The sequence below is a fragment of the Taudactylus pleione genome, unplaced genomic scaffold (assembly GCF_031769625.1).
Source record: "Taudactylus pleione unplaced genomic scaffold, aTauple2 ptg000634l, whole genome shotgun sequence".
Lineage (NCBI taxonomy): Eukaryota > Metazoa > Chordata > Amphibia > Anura > Myobatrachidae > Taudactylus > Taudactylus pleione.
This window is the reverse complement of record NW_028285036.1, coordinates 880,203-892,732: the sequence shown is the minus strand read 5'-3', so window position 1 is coordinate 892,732 and position 12,530 is coordinate 880,203. Positions and strand designations below refer to the sequence as shown.

The 12,530-nt window shown below is 48.6% G+C and overlaps 1 protein-coding gene across 2 annotated transcripts in view; it reads left to right on the top strand.

Moving 5' to 3' along the window:
* DDX11 (DEAD/H-box helicase 11) overlaps positions 1-12,530 on the top strand; it is a 107,430-nt gene that overhangs the window by 54,377 nt on the left and 40,523 nt on the right. For both annotated transcript variants that reach the window (XM_088454898.1, XM_088454900.1), the window contains exon 11: positions 11,370-11,416. In XM_088454898.1, coding sequence (XP_088311024.1) covers positions 11,370-11,416 — 47 coding nt within the window. The remainder of the gene's footprint in view (positions 1-11,369; positions 11,417-12,530) is intronic.

Genomic DNA, 12,530 nt, shown 5'->3' with positions numbered 1-12,530 from the left:
ATCTTACAGTCTATAGGGGAGGAGCAGACAGACAGGGATGACACAGATTGCAGAGACAGTGAGTGAGGAGCACAGAGTGATGGGTTAGGAGGAGAGCTTACAGTCTATAGGGGAGGAGCAGACAGACAGGGATGACACAGAGAGCAGAGACAGTGAGTGAGGAGCACAGAGTGATGGATTAGGATGAGAGCTTACAGTCTATAGGGGAGGAGCAGACAGACAGGGATGACACAGAGACAGTGACTGAGGAGCACAGAGTGATGGGATAGGATGAGATCTTACAGTCTATAGGGGAGGAGCAGACAGACAGGGATGACACAGAGAGCAGAGACAGTGAGTGAGGAGCACAGAGTGTTGGTTTAGGATGAGAGCTTACAGTCTATAGTAGTGTTCACTCTAGCTCCTGCACGAGGCAGGGCGCCGGAGCTAGAGAGGGCAAGTTTGTGCACGCCCCCGAGAAGGGGGCGTGGTCACTCTTGGGGGCGTCCCCGGCACTTACGGACACGCCGAGCAGCCCCCAAGCCCTGCAGACAGGGAGAATACACGCCGGGCAGCCCCCAAGCCCTGCAGACAGGGAGAATAGATGCCGGGCGCATGCGCCCAACGTCTATTCTCCGGCGGTGACCGGGTCACCGCACATTTCTTCACCCGCGGGACACTGCGACCCGCGGGTGAAGACGGCACCTGCAGGCTGTTAGGGCAGGGCGCTTTTTGCCTTCCAGAAGGAGGGCAGGGCGCAGTGCCCCGCTAAAACAGCCTAGCGGGAACGCTATATAGGGGAGGAGCAGACAGGGATGACGCAGAGACAGTGAGTGAGGAGCACAGAGTGAAGGATTAGGATGAGAGGTTACAGTCTATAGGGGAGGAGCAGACAGACAGGGATGACACAGAGAGCAGAGACAGTGAGTGAGGAGCACAGAGTGATGGATTATGATGAGAGTTTACAGTCTATAGGGGAGGAGCAAACAGACAGGGATGACACAGAGAGCAGAGACAGTGAGTGAGGAGCACAGAGTGATGGATTAGGATGAGAGGTTACAGTCTATAGGGGAGGAGCAGACAGACAGGGGTGACACAGAGAGCAGAGACAGTGAGTGAGGAGCACAGAGTGATGGATTAGGATGAGAGCTTACAGTCTATAGGGGAGGAGCAGACAGACGGGTGACACAGAGAGCAGAGACAGTGAGTGAGGAGCACAGAGTGATGGATTAGGATGAGAGGTTACGGTCTATAGGGGAGGAGCAGACAGACAGGGATGACACAGAGAGCAGAGACAGTGAGTGAGGAGCACAGCGTGATGGATTAGGATGAGAACTTACAGTCAATAGGGAGGAGCAGACAGACGGATGACACAGAGAGAGCAGAGACAGTGAGTGAGGAGCACAGAGTGATGGATTAGGATGAGAGCTTACAGTCTATAGGGGAGGAGCAGACAGACAGGGATGACGCAGAGACAGTGAGTGAGGAGCACAGAGTGATGGATTAGGATGAGAGCTTACAGTCTATAGGGGAGGAGCAGACAGACATGGATGACACAGAGCAGAGACAGTGAGTGAGGAGCACAGAGTGATGGGTTAGGATGAGAGTTTACAGTCTATAAGGGAGGAGCAGACAGACAGGGATGACACAGAGGGGAGACAGTGAGTGAGGAGCACAGAGTGATGGATTAGGATGAGAGTTTACAGTCTAGGGAGGAGCAAACAGACAGGGATGACACAGAGAGCAGAGACAGTGAGTGAGGAGCACAGAGTGATGGATTAGCCGCCACCACCCCGTTACCTCCCACAAACGCACACTGACTGTCCATCGTTCTGCGTCCAAATGCTCACTACAACCGCCGTCAACGAACCACCGCGACACGTGCGCAGTACGACTCTGAAGCATGCGTTGTGCAAAACGCATCATCCAACTGCGCAAACATCACCATCGCCTTCACCTCTGACCCTGCTCAGTGTATGGATCTGCAGCTGTGAATATTCATTTTACAAGATGCCTCATCAGGTCACATCTACTTGGATTTTAAGTTCTGTCTCCCAGTAGCGGCCTGTTAGGGATGTGATTGGCCTCTCGTTAACTGACATCCTGCCAGAGAAGCCGCGTTGCGGTCCTTAAGGCTGGTGAATTAAAACAAAAACCTGAAAGCTGTCTAGAAAGCAATATATTTTTGATGAAGCTGTAATTGGTTTTCTGGCTGAGTGAACAAATTGCGCCTTTCTCCTTGACCAATTGTATTTTTATTTGCTTTTTACATATCAATGCTGCAGCCGGCATTGTGGGGAGCAGTGTCACGTCTTCCCCCCTTCATTTACATTTATATAATCCCGCACATCTGGATATGAAGGAAGCATTTTAATGGGGTCGCGTGCTGAGACCTGCCAGGGAAATATCATCACGGATTGGTTCCTGAAAGCAGCAGGTGCTGGTACATTCTGTCACCTTTCAGCTTTGTTGAGTTTTCCGTAATAGAAAACACATTTGTTTTAATTTGGGGGCTTATTCGCGTGTGATTTTTATGGAAGCAGAATAGCCCTGCTGACTCCACCCTACGCGGCCTCTGCTTTATCCCCTAGTATATATAATCATTAGCGTGCTACGGTTTGTCGCTCGGCTCTGTGACAGCAGGGTCACAATACATTGTGCTGCAGAATACAGAACCTTCTGTACACGTGCTTTTGGCCCGTGCCACTTATACGTCATCCGACAACGCAACCCAGATACCCTACCATGTTCCTGCATCATCGCACATGGTGCTGCCGATCACCGGCTGGGCAGGAGAAAGACCCCCAATAGTACCGGCAGGTTAGGAATAAAAAGAATGATATATAATGTTATGTGCAGATTCTGCGCTGCAATAGATACATAACAAGATCACTTCTTTACATTGCAACTTTTTTATTATATTAGTATAGATCTTAGGAAATGCTGCAATCACCAGGCCTGATTCAGAGACGGACGCTATTTGCGGTCGTTCGTTCACAAAAAAGGGGTGGCTATTCAAATGAACCGTTCGCTCTTTGCGGTCTGTTCACGTCTTTATGTCTGAACGAGCGAACAAAACTTGCGGTCGTAATTTTGAAAAAGACGCCCCCTGGCCGCTCGCATCCTACGTCATGTCCGCTATTTATTAGATTAATCGAGTACATCGAACAGCGTATGAACTGCTCGCTATTCTTGTGGTTTTTTTTTCCTACCGCTATTTTGCGAGCAGTTCTGACTATAAAATAACCCAGTGACGTGGTCAATGACGCTGCTGTATTAATTATGCACACCCATAAAACGCCCGTTTTGACCTTTAAGCACGCCTGCGTTCTGATTTCCACTCCGCGTTTTCAAGCACCTTCCCCTGTTATCACCCACATACGCCTCCCTCTGTCACTCAAAATAGCAGGCATTCGCTATATAGCGAACAAACGATTTTCGGCCGCACTGACTGGTTCGCGCATGCGTATTACAATCCGTACGCATGCGCAGGTGTGCGAACATCGCTCGGAACGAGCGAACGGCCGCTTACGAGCGGCTCTGAATGAGACCCACCATTCGCTGGTGACAGTTACGTTGAACAGTCAATCTGGCGCCGTTGGATCACACAGTCCACAAATGTCAGTCCTCAGCGGCTGGTGACAGATGGAGAAGATGATGATGATGAACACATTATGTCACGTATACTTCTTGGTTGCCTGAAATCAATTACCTTTTTGTTATTTCTAATTCATTTATCTTTTCCCCGTCTACCAGAAATGTCCTGTCTGCTGCGCTAATGATTCTTGTCATTAGGCTTTATCACAAGCGGAGGCCGTTAGGCTGAGGGGAACCACAGGTATCAGCAGCCTACAACACTGAGATTATTCTAAACTTTCAGGGTAAAGAAAATTAATACCTACATTATTATTCTCCTTTATTTATATGGCGTCACAAGGGTTCCGCAGCGCCTTACATAGTACAGAAACAAATGAGCAAACAAGAACACAGTGACTCACAGTACAATACAGTGAAGGACATAGTTTACAAACATTGCTGCATCATAACACTCAAATAAGCAGTAGGGCGTCAGCAACCAAGTGTAATGCCGCCCATCCACGGGGCGACGGCACGATCACGACGCCGTCGTCTCCCGCGGGGTGAACTGCATACACTGAACGTTCAGACGTTCAGTGTATGCAGATCAATAATCCCCGAACAAGGCGGTCGTCAGGTTGACGGTCATGTTCGGGCGATGATTGATGTTAAAAACGACCAGCTAGTCGTTTTTTAACCTTTTGCTGCCCGATTTCAGGGCGATTACCAAGCGATGGAGCGATAACGACCGTCGTTATCGCTCCATCACTAGGTTTAATCGCCTAGTGGATGGGCAGCTTTAGGTGCCCTTGTGAGGAGTTAGGAGTAGGATCATATGAATGAGGGTAGGAGAGGCACATGAGGGGAGAGGGCCCTGCTCATGAGAGCTTACATTCTAAAGGGAATGGACAGACAGACAAGGGTGACACAGATGGGGTAGACAGTGAGGAATATTCTATGTATAATATTCACACGTTCACCACCGGCAAATACAATTGTTATTCCTCCACCTTATGTATCATGTGCTCCCCACTCCTCTTAAATTGTAAGCTCACTTGCGTAGGGCCATCTATACCTTCTGTTTTATGTCATTGTATATCATTTGTTTGTGTCGTTTGATGCCCCCCTCAGTGTACAGTCCTGCATAATATGTCAGCGCTTTATAAACAATGTTGTTTAAGCATAGAAAAAAAACATATTTTAATTGTTTTATGGTGGGTACAGTGATCAATGTGTACTGGCGTCATTCTTTTCAGGATGATTCGGCCACTTGGTGGCGCTGTTTTATTGTTGCCAATGAATAACATTTTGTGGCGGCTCTCACTTGTGTTAGTAAAACTAATAGGCCGAGAAACCTTGGAGTATGATATATAACCAAGCGTATAGATATACTGTAGTGACGATATGCAAAACCTATAAAGAGGATACAACCCCCGCCCCTCCCGAGGCATCCAGCTTGCGAGTTAATGTCCACTTCCTTTCCCCAGTGTCTCTCCAGTGTGACCTCTCCCCAGTGTCTTCCCCAGTGTCTCTCCAGTGTGACCTCTCATAAACTGGTATAACGCTAATTTTATACAGATTTTCCTTTAAGAGTCAGAGGAAAAGGGAAAAGCGAAGGGACTGGGATGAGAGGATATAAATAATGGCAATGGAATTCATTTTTAAAACATGCTATGATATTTCCAGAGTGGTGTTTTTACCATATAAGTCAGCCGTGTGCAGCGAGTGTGACCGCTTAATTGACTCATGGCAGAGCGAGCGCTGCGCTTTTACTGCCCCACTGGGAATGCTGCCTCTTATGTTGGGATATTTTTTATTTATGCATTTTATTTTTGCACCCTCAATTTTTCTCTGCTTTGTTTTTCCCACCCCTTAGATCGCTTTTAGTGATTTCGCACTGTAACCCGGTGTTACCTTTTTAATGTACTTCTAAGCCTACAAGAGCAATTTGGTTAGTATAAAAGATCTGCTAGTAAAACACCCCCCATTCTATGTGCTATTGTCACAGGAGCTGATTGGCGCTGGAGATAACGCTGTGACTGTGGGGTAGGGTTTGTACTCTTTGTACAAGGCCACGATACAGCACAGAAGCCTCTATGGGCAGTATTCATTTGTTATAGCGGTCTGATGTGACTGGAGATCGCGGGGCGCTATTCATTTGTTGCCGATTTTCGAGCTGATCGCTCCCATAGTGGTCGGGTTTAGCCACGTAGAACGGCTACCCCCGAACAAAGTGCTGGACGCAATCGCGAAAAGTGCCTTTTGGGCGCCCAAACAGATCACTTTTCACCCATTTCAGCTCGCACCCCTGGGAGTGCGAGCTGAGATGGTGTGCAGGCAGCTGATCGCGACCCGACAGGAGCAACCATTGAATAGCTGGCACGTAGTAGGGCGAAACAATTGAATACCGCCGTAAGTGCATAGATTGACTGACTGACTGACTGACTGAGGACCTGATTCAGAGCCGGACGCTCTGAACGAGCGCCCGCTCTGAATCAGGGCGTTTTTTTTTTTTTAATAGTGCGGCTTTTTGGCCGCTCGCATAGCTGTGGGTTACCACCCACAGCTTATGCGAGCGTCCATGATGATGGTCGCGATGGTCAAGACCATCGCGACCATCGGGCTTGCGACGAGACCCTTGCGGTAGGGTCTTGTGGCCGCAATCCCTGGAGTGCTTTTGGCTCTATCAGAGCCGACGGCACTCCCACTGACATCACTAGTGATGTCAGTGGGGCCGGACCCTGACGGTAGGCGTTCCCATGGGAACGCCTCCGTCTGGGCAGCCACGCCCACTAAAGGGGGCGTGCTGTCACTCAACATCGACAGCACGCCCCCTTTGTAGCAAGACCCGGAGCGACGGCTTCCCCGTCGCTATCCTGGTCTCGCGCATGCACACGACGGAGCCGCCTCCGTTGTGCGCATGCGCACTTGGGCAACATCGACCCGCTTGCGAGCGCTCAGCGCTCACGAGCGGGTCTGAATTAGGCCCAGAGAACCGAACAATAGATTTATTTCTAGATGGTGCCGCATTATATGTTGGTCAGATAGACAGCATGGCGTACTGTCCTATTACGCCATATAGGTAAGATGAACGGTCACTGCTGGCTGTAATACAGAGGTCCTTAAACACTTACAGCATTTACAACAGTATTAAATGATGGTGATTGCCCGGATTCATCGCCTTCCCTGCTTGATGTATGTGCCAAATGTGTGACTCATCCTTCCTGTATTGTCTGGCAGCTTCGTGTGCTGAACGCTATATGTCATACCTTTATGTCCATGTATCTCCTGCACTGTTCTATTGTTTAACTCTCTTTGTGATTGTCTGACTACGAATGTTATTTATAAGACTGACCAATTCCCATAAAATAGTATGTGTGTGTGTGTGTGTGTGTGTGTGTGTGTATATATATATATATATATATACATATATATATATATATATAAAACAAATGGACACAGGAGAGTGCACTCAGTAATAAAATAAAACACACTTTTTACTTGTGTAAATATCCACAAACGTTAAATTTTCAAACAGCAAGCATGAAATGTCACCGGTCACCCAATCCCCGGCAAATAATAATAGCTCCAAGAATGAGACCTCTTCCACGAGTAACGCCGGCTCGGGACACAGGCAGATCTCATCACAGCATCCACGTCACGAGCCGCGCATCAACATGTTTCGTCATTCAATTACTTCATCAGGAGGAATTGGCATGTAGTACTGACAGTTGGGACCCAAGCAGTCAGAATCCTGACGCCTGGATCCCGACATGGTCAACATACCGACACTTGGTGGCCAGTATGCTTGCTCTCCCCCTACCCTAACCCTCCATCTGTGGTGTCTGAACCTAACTCCCCCCCCGCCCCCCTGTGCCTAAACCTAACCTCCCCGCACCCTAAACCTAACCCTCCCCCCCTTAGTGCCTAACCCTCCCCCTAGTATCTAATCCTAAACCCCCCCCCCCCCACCCCGGTACTTACCTTCGGCATTCTGGTGGTCAGGATGCTGGCTCCGGTATTCTGAGCGCAGCTGGAAAGGGGTGGGGGGAGAGGTGCTTTGGGCCTGCGGTCACATGAATAGGATAGGCTACATAGCAGTCTGTGCACAGGGCACACAGTGACATTGGTGTGAGTGGTGGGTGAATAGGATAGGCTACATAGCAGTCTGTGCACAGGGCACACAGTGGCATTGGTGTGAGAGGTGGGTGAATAGGATAGGCTACATAGCAGTCTGTGCACAGGGCACACAGTGACATAGGTGTGAGAGGTGGGTGAATAGGAGAGGTTACATAGCAGTCTGTGCACAGGGCACATAGTGACATTGGTGTGAGTGGTGGGTGAATAGGATAGGTTACATAGCGGTCTGTGCACAGGGCACACAGTGATATTGGTGTGAGTGGTGGGTGAATAGGAGAGGTTACATAGCAGTCTGTGCACAGGGCACACAGTGACATTGGTGTGAGAGGTGGGTGAATAGGATAGGCTACATAGCAGTCTGTGCACAGGGCACACAGTGACATTGGTGTGAGTGGTGGGTGAATAGGATAGGCTACATAGCAGTCTGTGCACAGGGCACACAGTGGCATTGGTGTGAGAGGTGGGTGAATAGGATAGGCTACATAGCAGTCTGCACAGGGCACACAGTGACATAGGTGTGAGAGGTGGGTGAATAGGAGAGGTTACATAGCAGTCTGTGCACAGGGCACATAGTGACATTGGTGTGAGTGGTGGGTGAATAGGATAGGTTACATAGCGGTCTGTGCACAGGGCACACAGTGATATTGGTGTGAGTGGTGGGTGAATAGGAGAGGTTACATAGCAGTCTGTGCACAGGGCACACAGTGACATTGGTGTGAGAGGTGGGTGAATAGGATAGGCTACATAGCAGTCTGTGCACAGGGCACACAGTGACATTGGTGTGAGTGGTGGGTGAATAGGATAGGCTACATAGCAGTCTGTGCACAGGGCACACAGTGACATTGGTGTGAGAGGTGGGTGAATAGGAGAGGCTACATAGCAGCCTGTGCACAGGACACACAGTGACATTGGTGTGAGTGGTGGGTGAATAGGAGAGGCTACATAGCAGTCTGTGCACAGGGCACATAGTGACATTGGTGTGAGAGGTGGGTGAATAGGAGAGGCTACATAGCAGTCTGTGCACAGGGCACATAGTGACATTGGTGAGATAGGTGCGGCACCATGTGTGCGGCCAGTAAGGGGTGGGGGGAGAGGTGCTTTATGCCCGCGGTTACATGAATAGGATAGGCTACATAGCAGTCTGTGCACAGGGCACACAGTGACATTGGTGTGAGAGGTGGGTGAATAGGATAGGTTACATAGCAGTCTGTGCACAGGGCACACAGTGACATTGGTGTGAGTGGTGGATGAATAGGAGAGGTTACATAGCAGTCTGTGCACAGGGCACACAGTGACATTGGTGTGAGAGGTGGGTGAATAGGAGAGGTTACATAGCAGTCTGTGCACAGGGCACATAGTGACATTGGTGTGAGCGGTGGATGAATAGGAGAGGTTACATAGCAGTCTGTGCACAGGGCACACAGTGACATTGGTGTGAGTGGTGGGTGAATAGGAGAGGCTACATAGCAGTCTGCACAGGGCACACAGTGACATTGGTGTGAGAGGTGGATGAATAGGAGAGGTTACATAGCAGTCTGTGCACAGGGCACACAGTGACATTGGTGTGAGAGGTGGGTGAATAGGAGAGGTTACATAGCAGTCTGTGCACAGGGCACAGTGACATAGGTGTGTGTCGTGGGTGAATAGGAGAGGTTACTTAGCAGTCTGTGCACAGGGCACACAGTAACATTGGTGTGAGTGGTGGGTGAATAGGATAGGTTACATAGCAGTCTGTGAGAGGTGGGTGAATAGGAGAGGTTACATAGCAGTCTGTGCACAGGGCACACAGTGACATAGGTGTGAGAGGTGGGTGAATAGTAGAGGTTACATAGAAGTCTGTGCACAGCGCACACAGTGACATTGGTGTGAGAGGTGGGTGAATAGGAGAGGTTACATAGCAGTCTGTGAGAGGTGGGTGAATAGGAGAGGTTACATAGCAGTCTGTGCACAGGACACACAGTGACATAGGTGTGAGAGGTGGGTGAATAGGAGAGGTTACATAGCAGCCTGTGCACAGGGCACACAGTGAAATTGGTTATGAGTGGTGGGTGAATAGGATAGGTTACATAGTCTGTGCACAGGGCACACAGTGACATTGGTGTGAGTGGTGGGTGAATAGGAGAGGCTACATAGCAGTCTGTGCACAGGGGACACAGTGACATTGGTGTGAGAGGTGGGTGAATAGGAGAGGTTACATAGCAGTCTGTGCACAGGGCACAGTGACATAGGTGTGTGTCGTGGGTGAATAGGAGAGGTTACATAGCAGTCTGTGCACAGGGCACACAGTGACATTGGTGTGAGTGGTGGGTGAATAGGAGAGGTTACATAGCAGTCTGTGAGAGGTGGGTGAATAGGAGAGGTTACATAGCAGTCTGTGCACAGGGCACACAGTGACATAGGTGTGAGAGGTGGGTGAATAGTAGAGGTTACATAGCAGTCTGTGCACAGGGCACACAGTGACATAGGTGTGAGTGGTGGGTGAATAGGATAGGTTACATAGCAGTCTGTGCACAGGGCACACAGTGACATTGGTGTGAGCGGTGGGTGAATAGGATAGGTTACATAACAGTCTGTGCACAGGGCACACAGTGACATTGGTGTGAGTGGTGGATGAATAGGAGAGGTTACATAGCAGTCTGTGAGAGGTGGGTGAATAGGAGAGGTTACATAGCAGTCTGTGCACAGGACACACAGTGACATAGGTGTGAGAGGTGGGTGAATAGGAGAGGTTACATAGCAGCCTGTGCACAGGGCACACAGTGACATTGGTGTGAGTGGTGGGTGAATAGGAGAGGTTACATAGCAGTCTGTGCACAGGGCACACAGTGACATTGGTGTGAGTGGTGGGTGATAGTGCTGCTTCCACCAGTCTGTATAGCGCTGCTGGTCACGTGGGCCACTCCTGTGACAGGACCTCTATGCAAAGCAATACACCTAGAACACCTCTATTAAAAAAATTGTTGGCAGAAACGATTTAATCGCGTGTGAAGCGGTCATCAGATATTAATTTCGGCTTCTGTCAGTGGACAATTGTACTCGTGCACCACAAATGTATACAACAATATAGTGACAAAATAAAAAAAAAAACTAGGTACTGTATTCTTTTTTGGAGAGTTATATTAAATAAAGGTAACCGCAGAGAAAAGCGACAAGTATCATAAAACCTGACTTTTCTAACAAAATATATATTTGTACCAGTTACATTTTGCTTTAGGATATATTGTTTTATATTTTTGATTGTTATAGTTTTTGCTTATAATGTTATATTCTCCTCCTAGATTAGAGGAGATGAGGACAGTGCTTTAAATGGCATATGTACTCCAAGCAATTAAACTACCCATCTGTAATTTGGAAGAGCACATCCCACCCCGTGTTATTGTGTTACTCCTCGGGGTTCCTTAGATTACAGCTAATTATTCTGCGGTACACAAGCTGCCGCATTCTTATGTCCGTGGAGCAGCAGGTCCGACCGGCACTGTAATTGCCAGCGGTTGATCTTTTCATGAATAAACATGTTGCTGGTGGTTCAGTGTCTAAGGTTCTGCCGCAAAGCACAAAGTAATTACACTGTCCCGGGCTGCACCTCTGCTCCGTCTATTTGGCCGGGCTCCACGCTGCCTCTGTGATTCCTGGTACTGAGTGTCCTCTCTCTCTCTCTCTCCCTTTCATTTCAGTTCTGTCAGGCTCACTCCCAGCTGGCACAGTACATGGAGCGATACAGGTACTTGCTGTAATGATACTGTAATTGGCCGTGTAATCTGCTGTCTCTAACACCTTCAGTTCCCTAGTTATCTCCCTCCATTCCTGAAGATGACGGCTCTCCGCTCTTCCTGCAGCCGTGAGACGGATAAACCGTACTTTAGTGTGTTTATTCTTTGGTTAGCGCAGAAGCTTGTCCTCCTTTTAACACTTTGTAGATTGTGTTTGATGTTTCTGCTGTCACTGATGTCCTGCCAGCCCATTGCGTTAAGCTGGTACGCGCTCAGCCACGGAAAACACTCGCGCCAAAGAACTTTGGTCTAATGAACCCGAAATCTCACTTGAATACTTTTTTATTTTTTAAAAGGAAATCACTCGATGGAAATGAACTATGAAAACGTTACGTTTATTTGGATTATAAAACGCATTCGGATTTCCTGCTCGGTTGAGCTTTCAATCTAATTTCTGCGGCCTAGTACAAGAGCATAAATAAATCGAGATGTATTTGGCTTTCAGTAATGACTAATATAATGTGAGCAATTGTGTACTTACATCATGGGCACTGTGATCAGACAGTTTTTAGCTAAGGTTGAGCAGCCACTTGTGGCTGTTCATTGTTGTTGAACTACTAGTCCCAGCTGTCTCCGCTGAATCAGACTACACTCATTCACTGCCAGACAGCGCTGGAGCTTAATTCTTTTTAGTTGGGGGGGCTCTGAGGGATTGCTGGAATTTGCAGTTCCACCATAGCCATACAGCCAGGGTTCATGTACCTCTAGTTGTGCACCCTCTCCTGCACCTGAAGCCATGATCTGTAGCGCTATGGGTTAATCTGAAGACGTCCATTAGACAATGGTTTTAACTATAAAAAAGTCTCCCCTTTTTAAATCCGAGCATGAAAATTGCGGAGAATTTGGCGCTCTATGTTGCCTGGGCGTTTGTTTGTTTCCCTTAGAGTTTTATGTCTCCTGTTTGATTGGGGTTGGGCATGAAATGCCGATGGCTAAATAGCCACCAGGTCAAATCTCGATTCTGGAAACCCGATCAGTGAAGATCCCAACAGGGGCGGTAAGTACCCTAACCCTCCCCCTCTCCCCCCTAACCCTCCCCTGGTAGTTCCTAACCCTCCTTTGGGA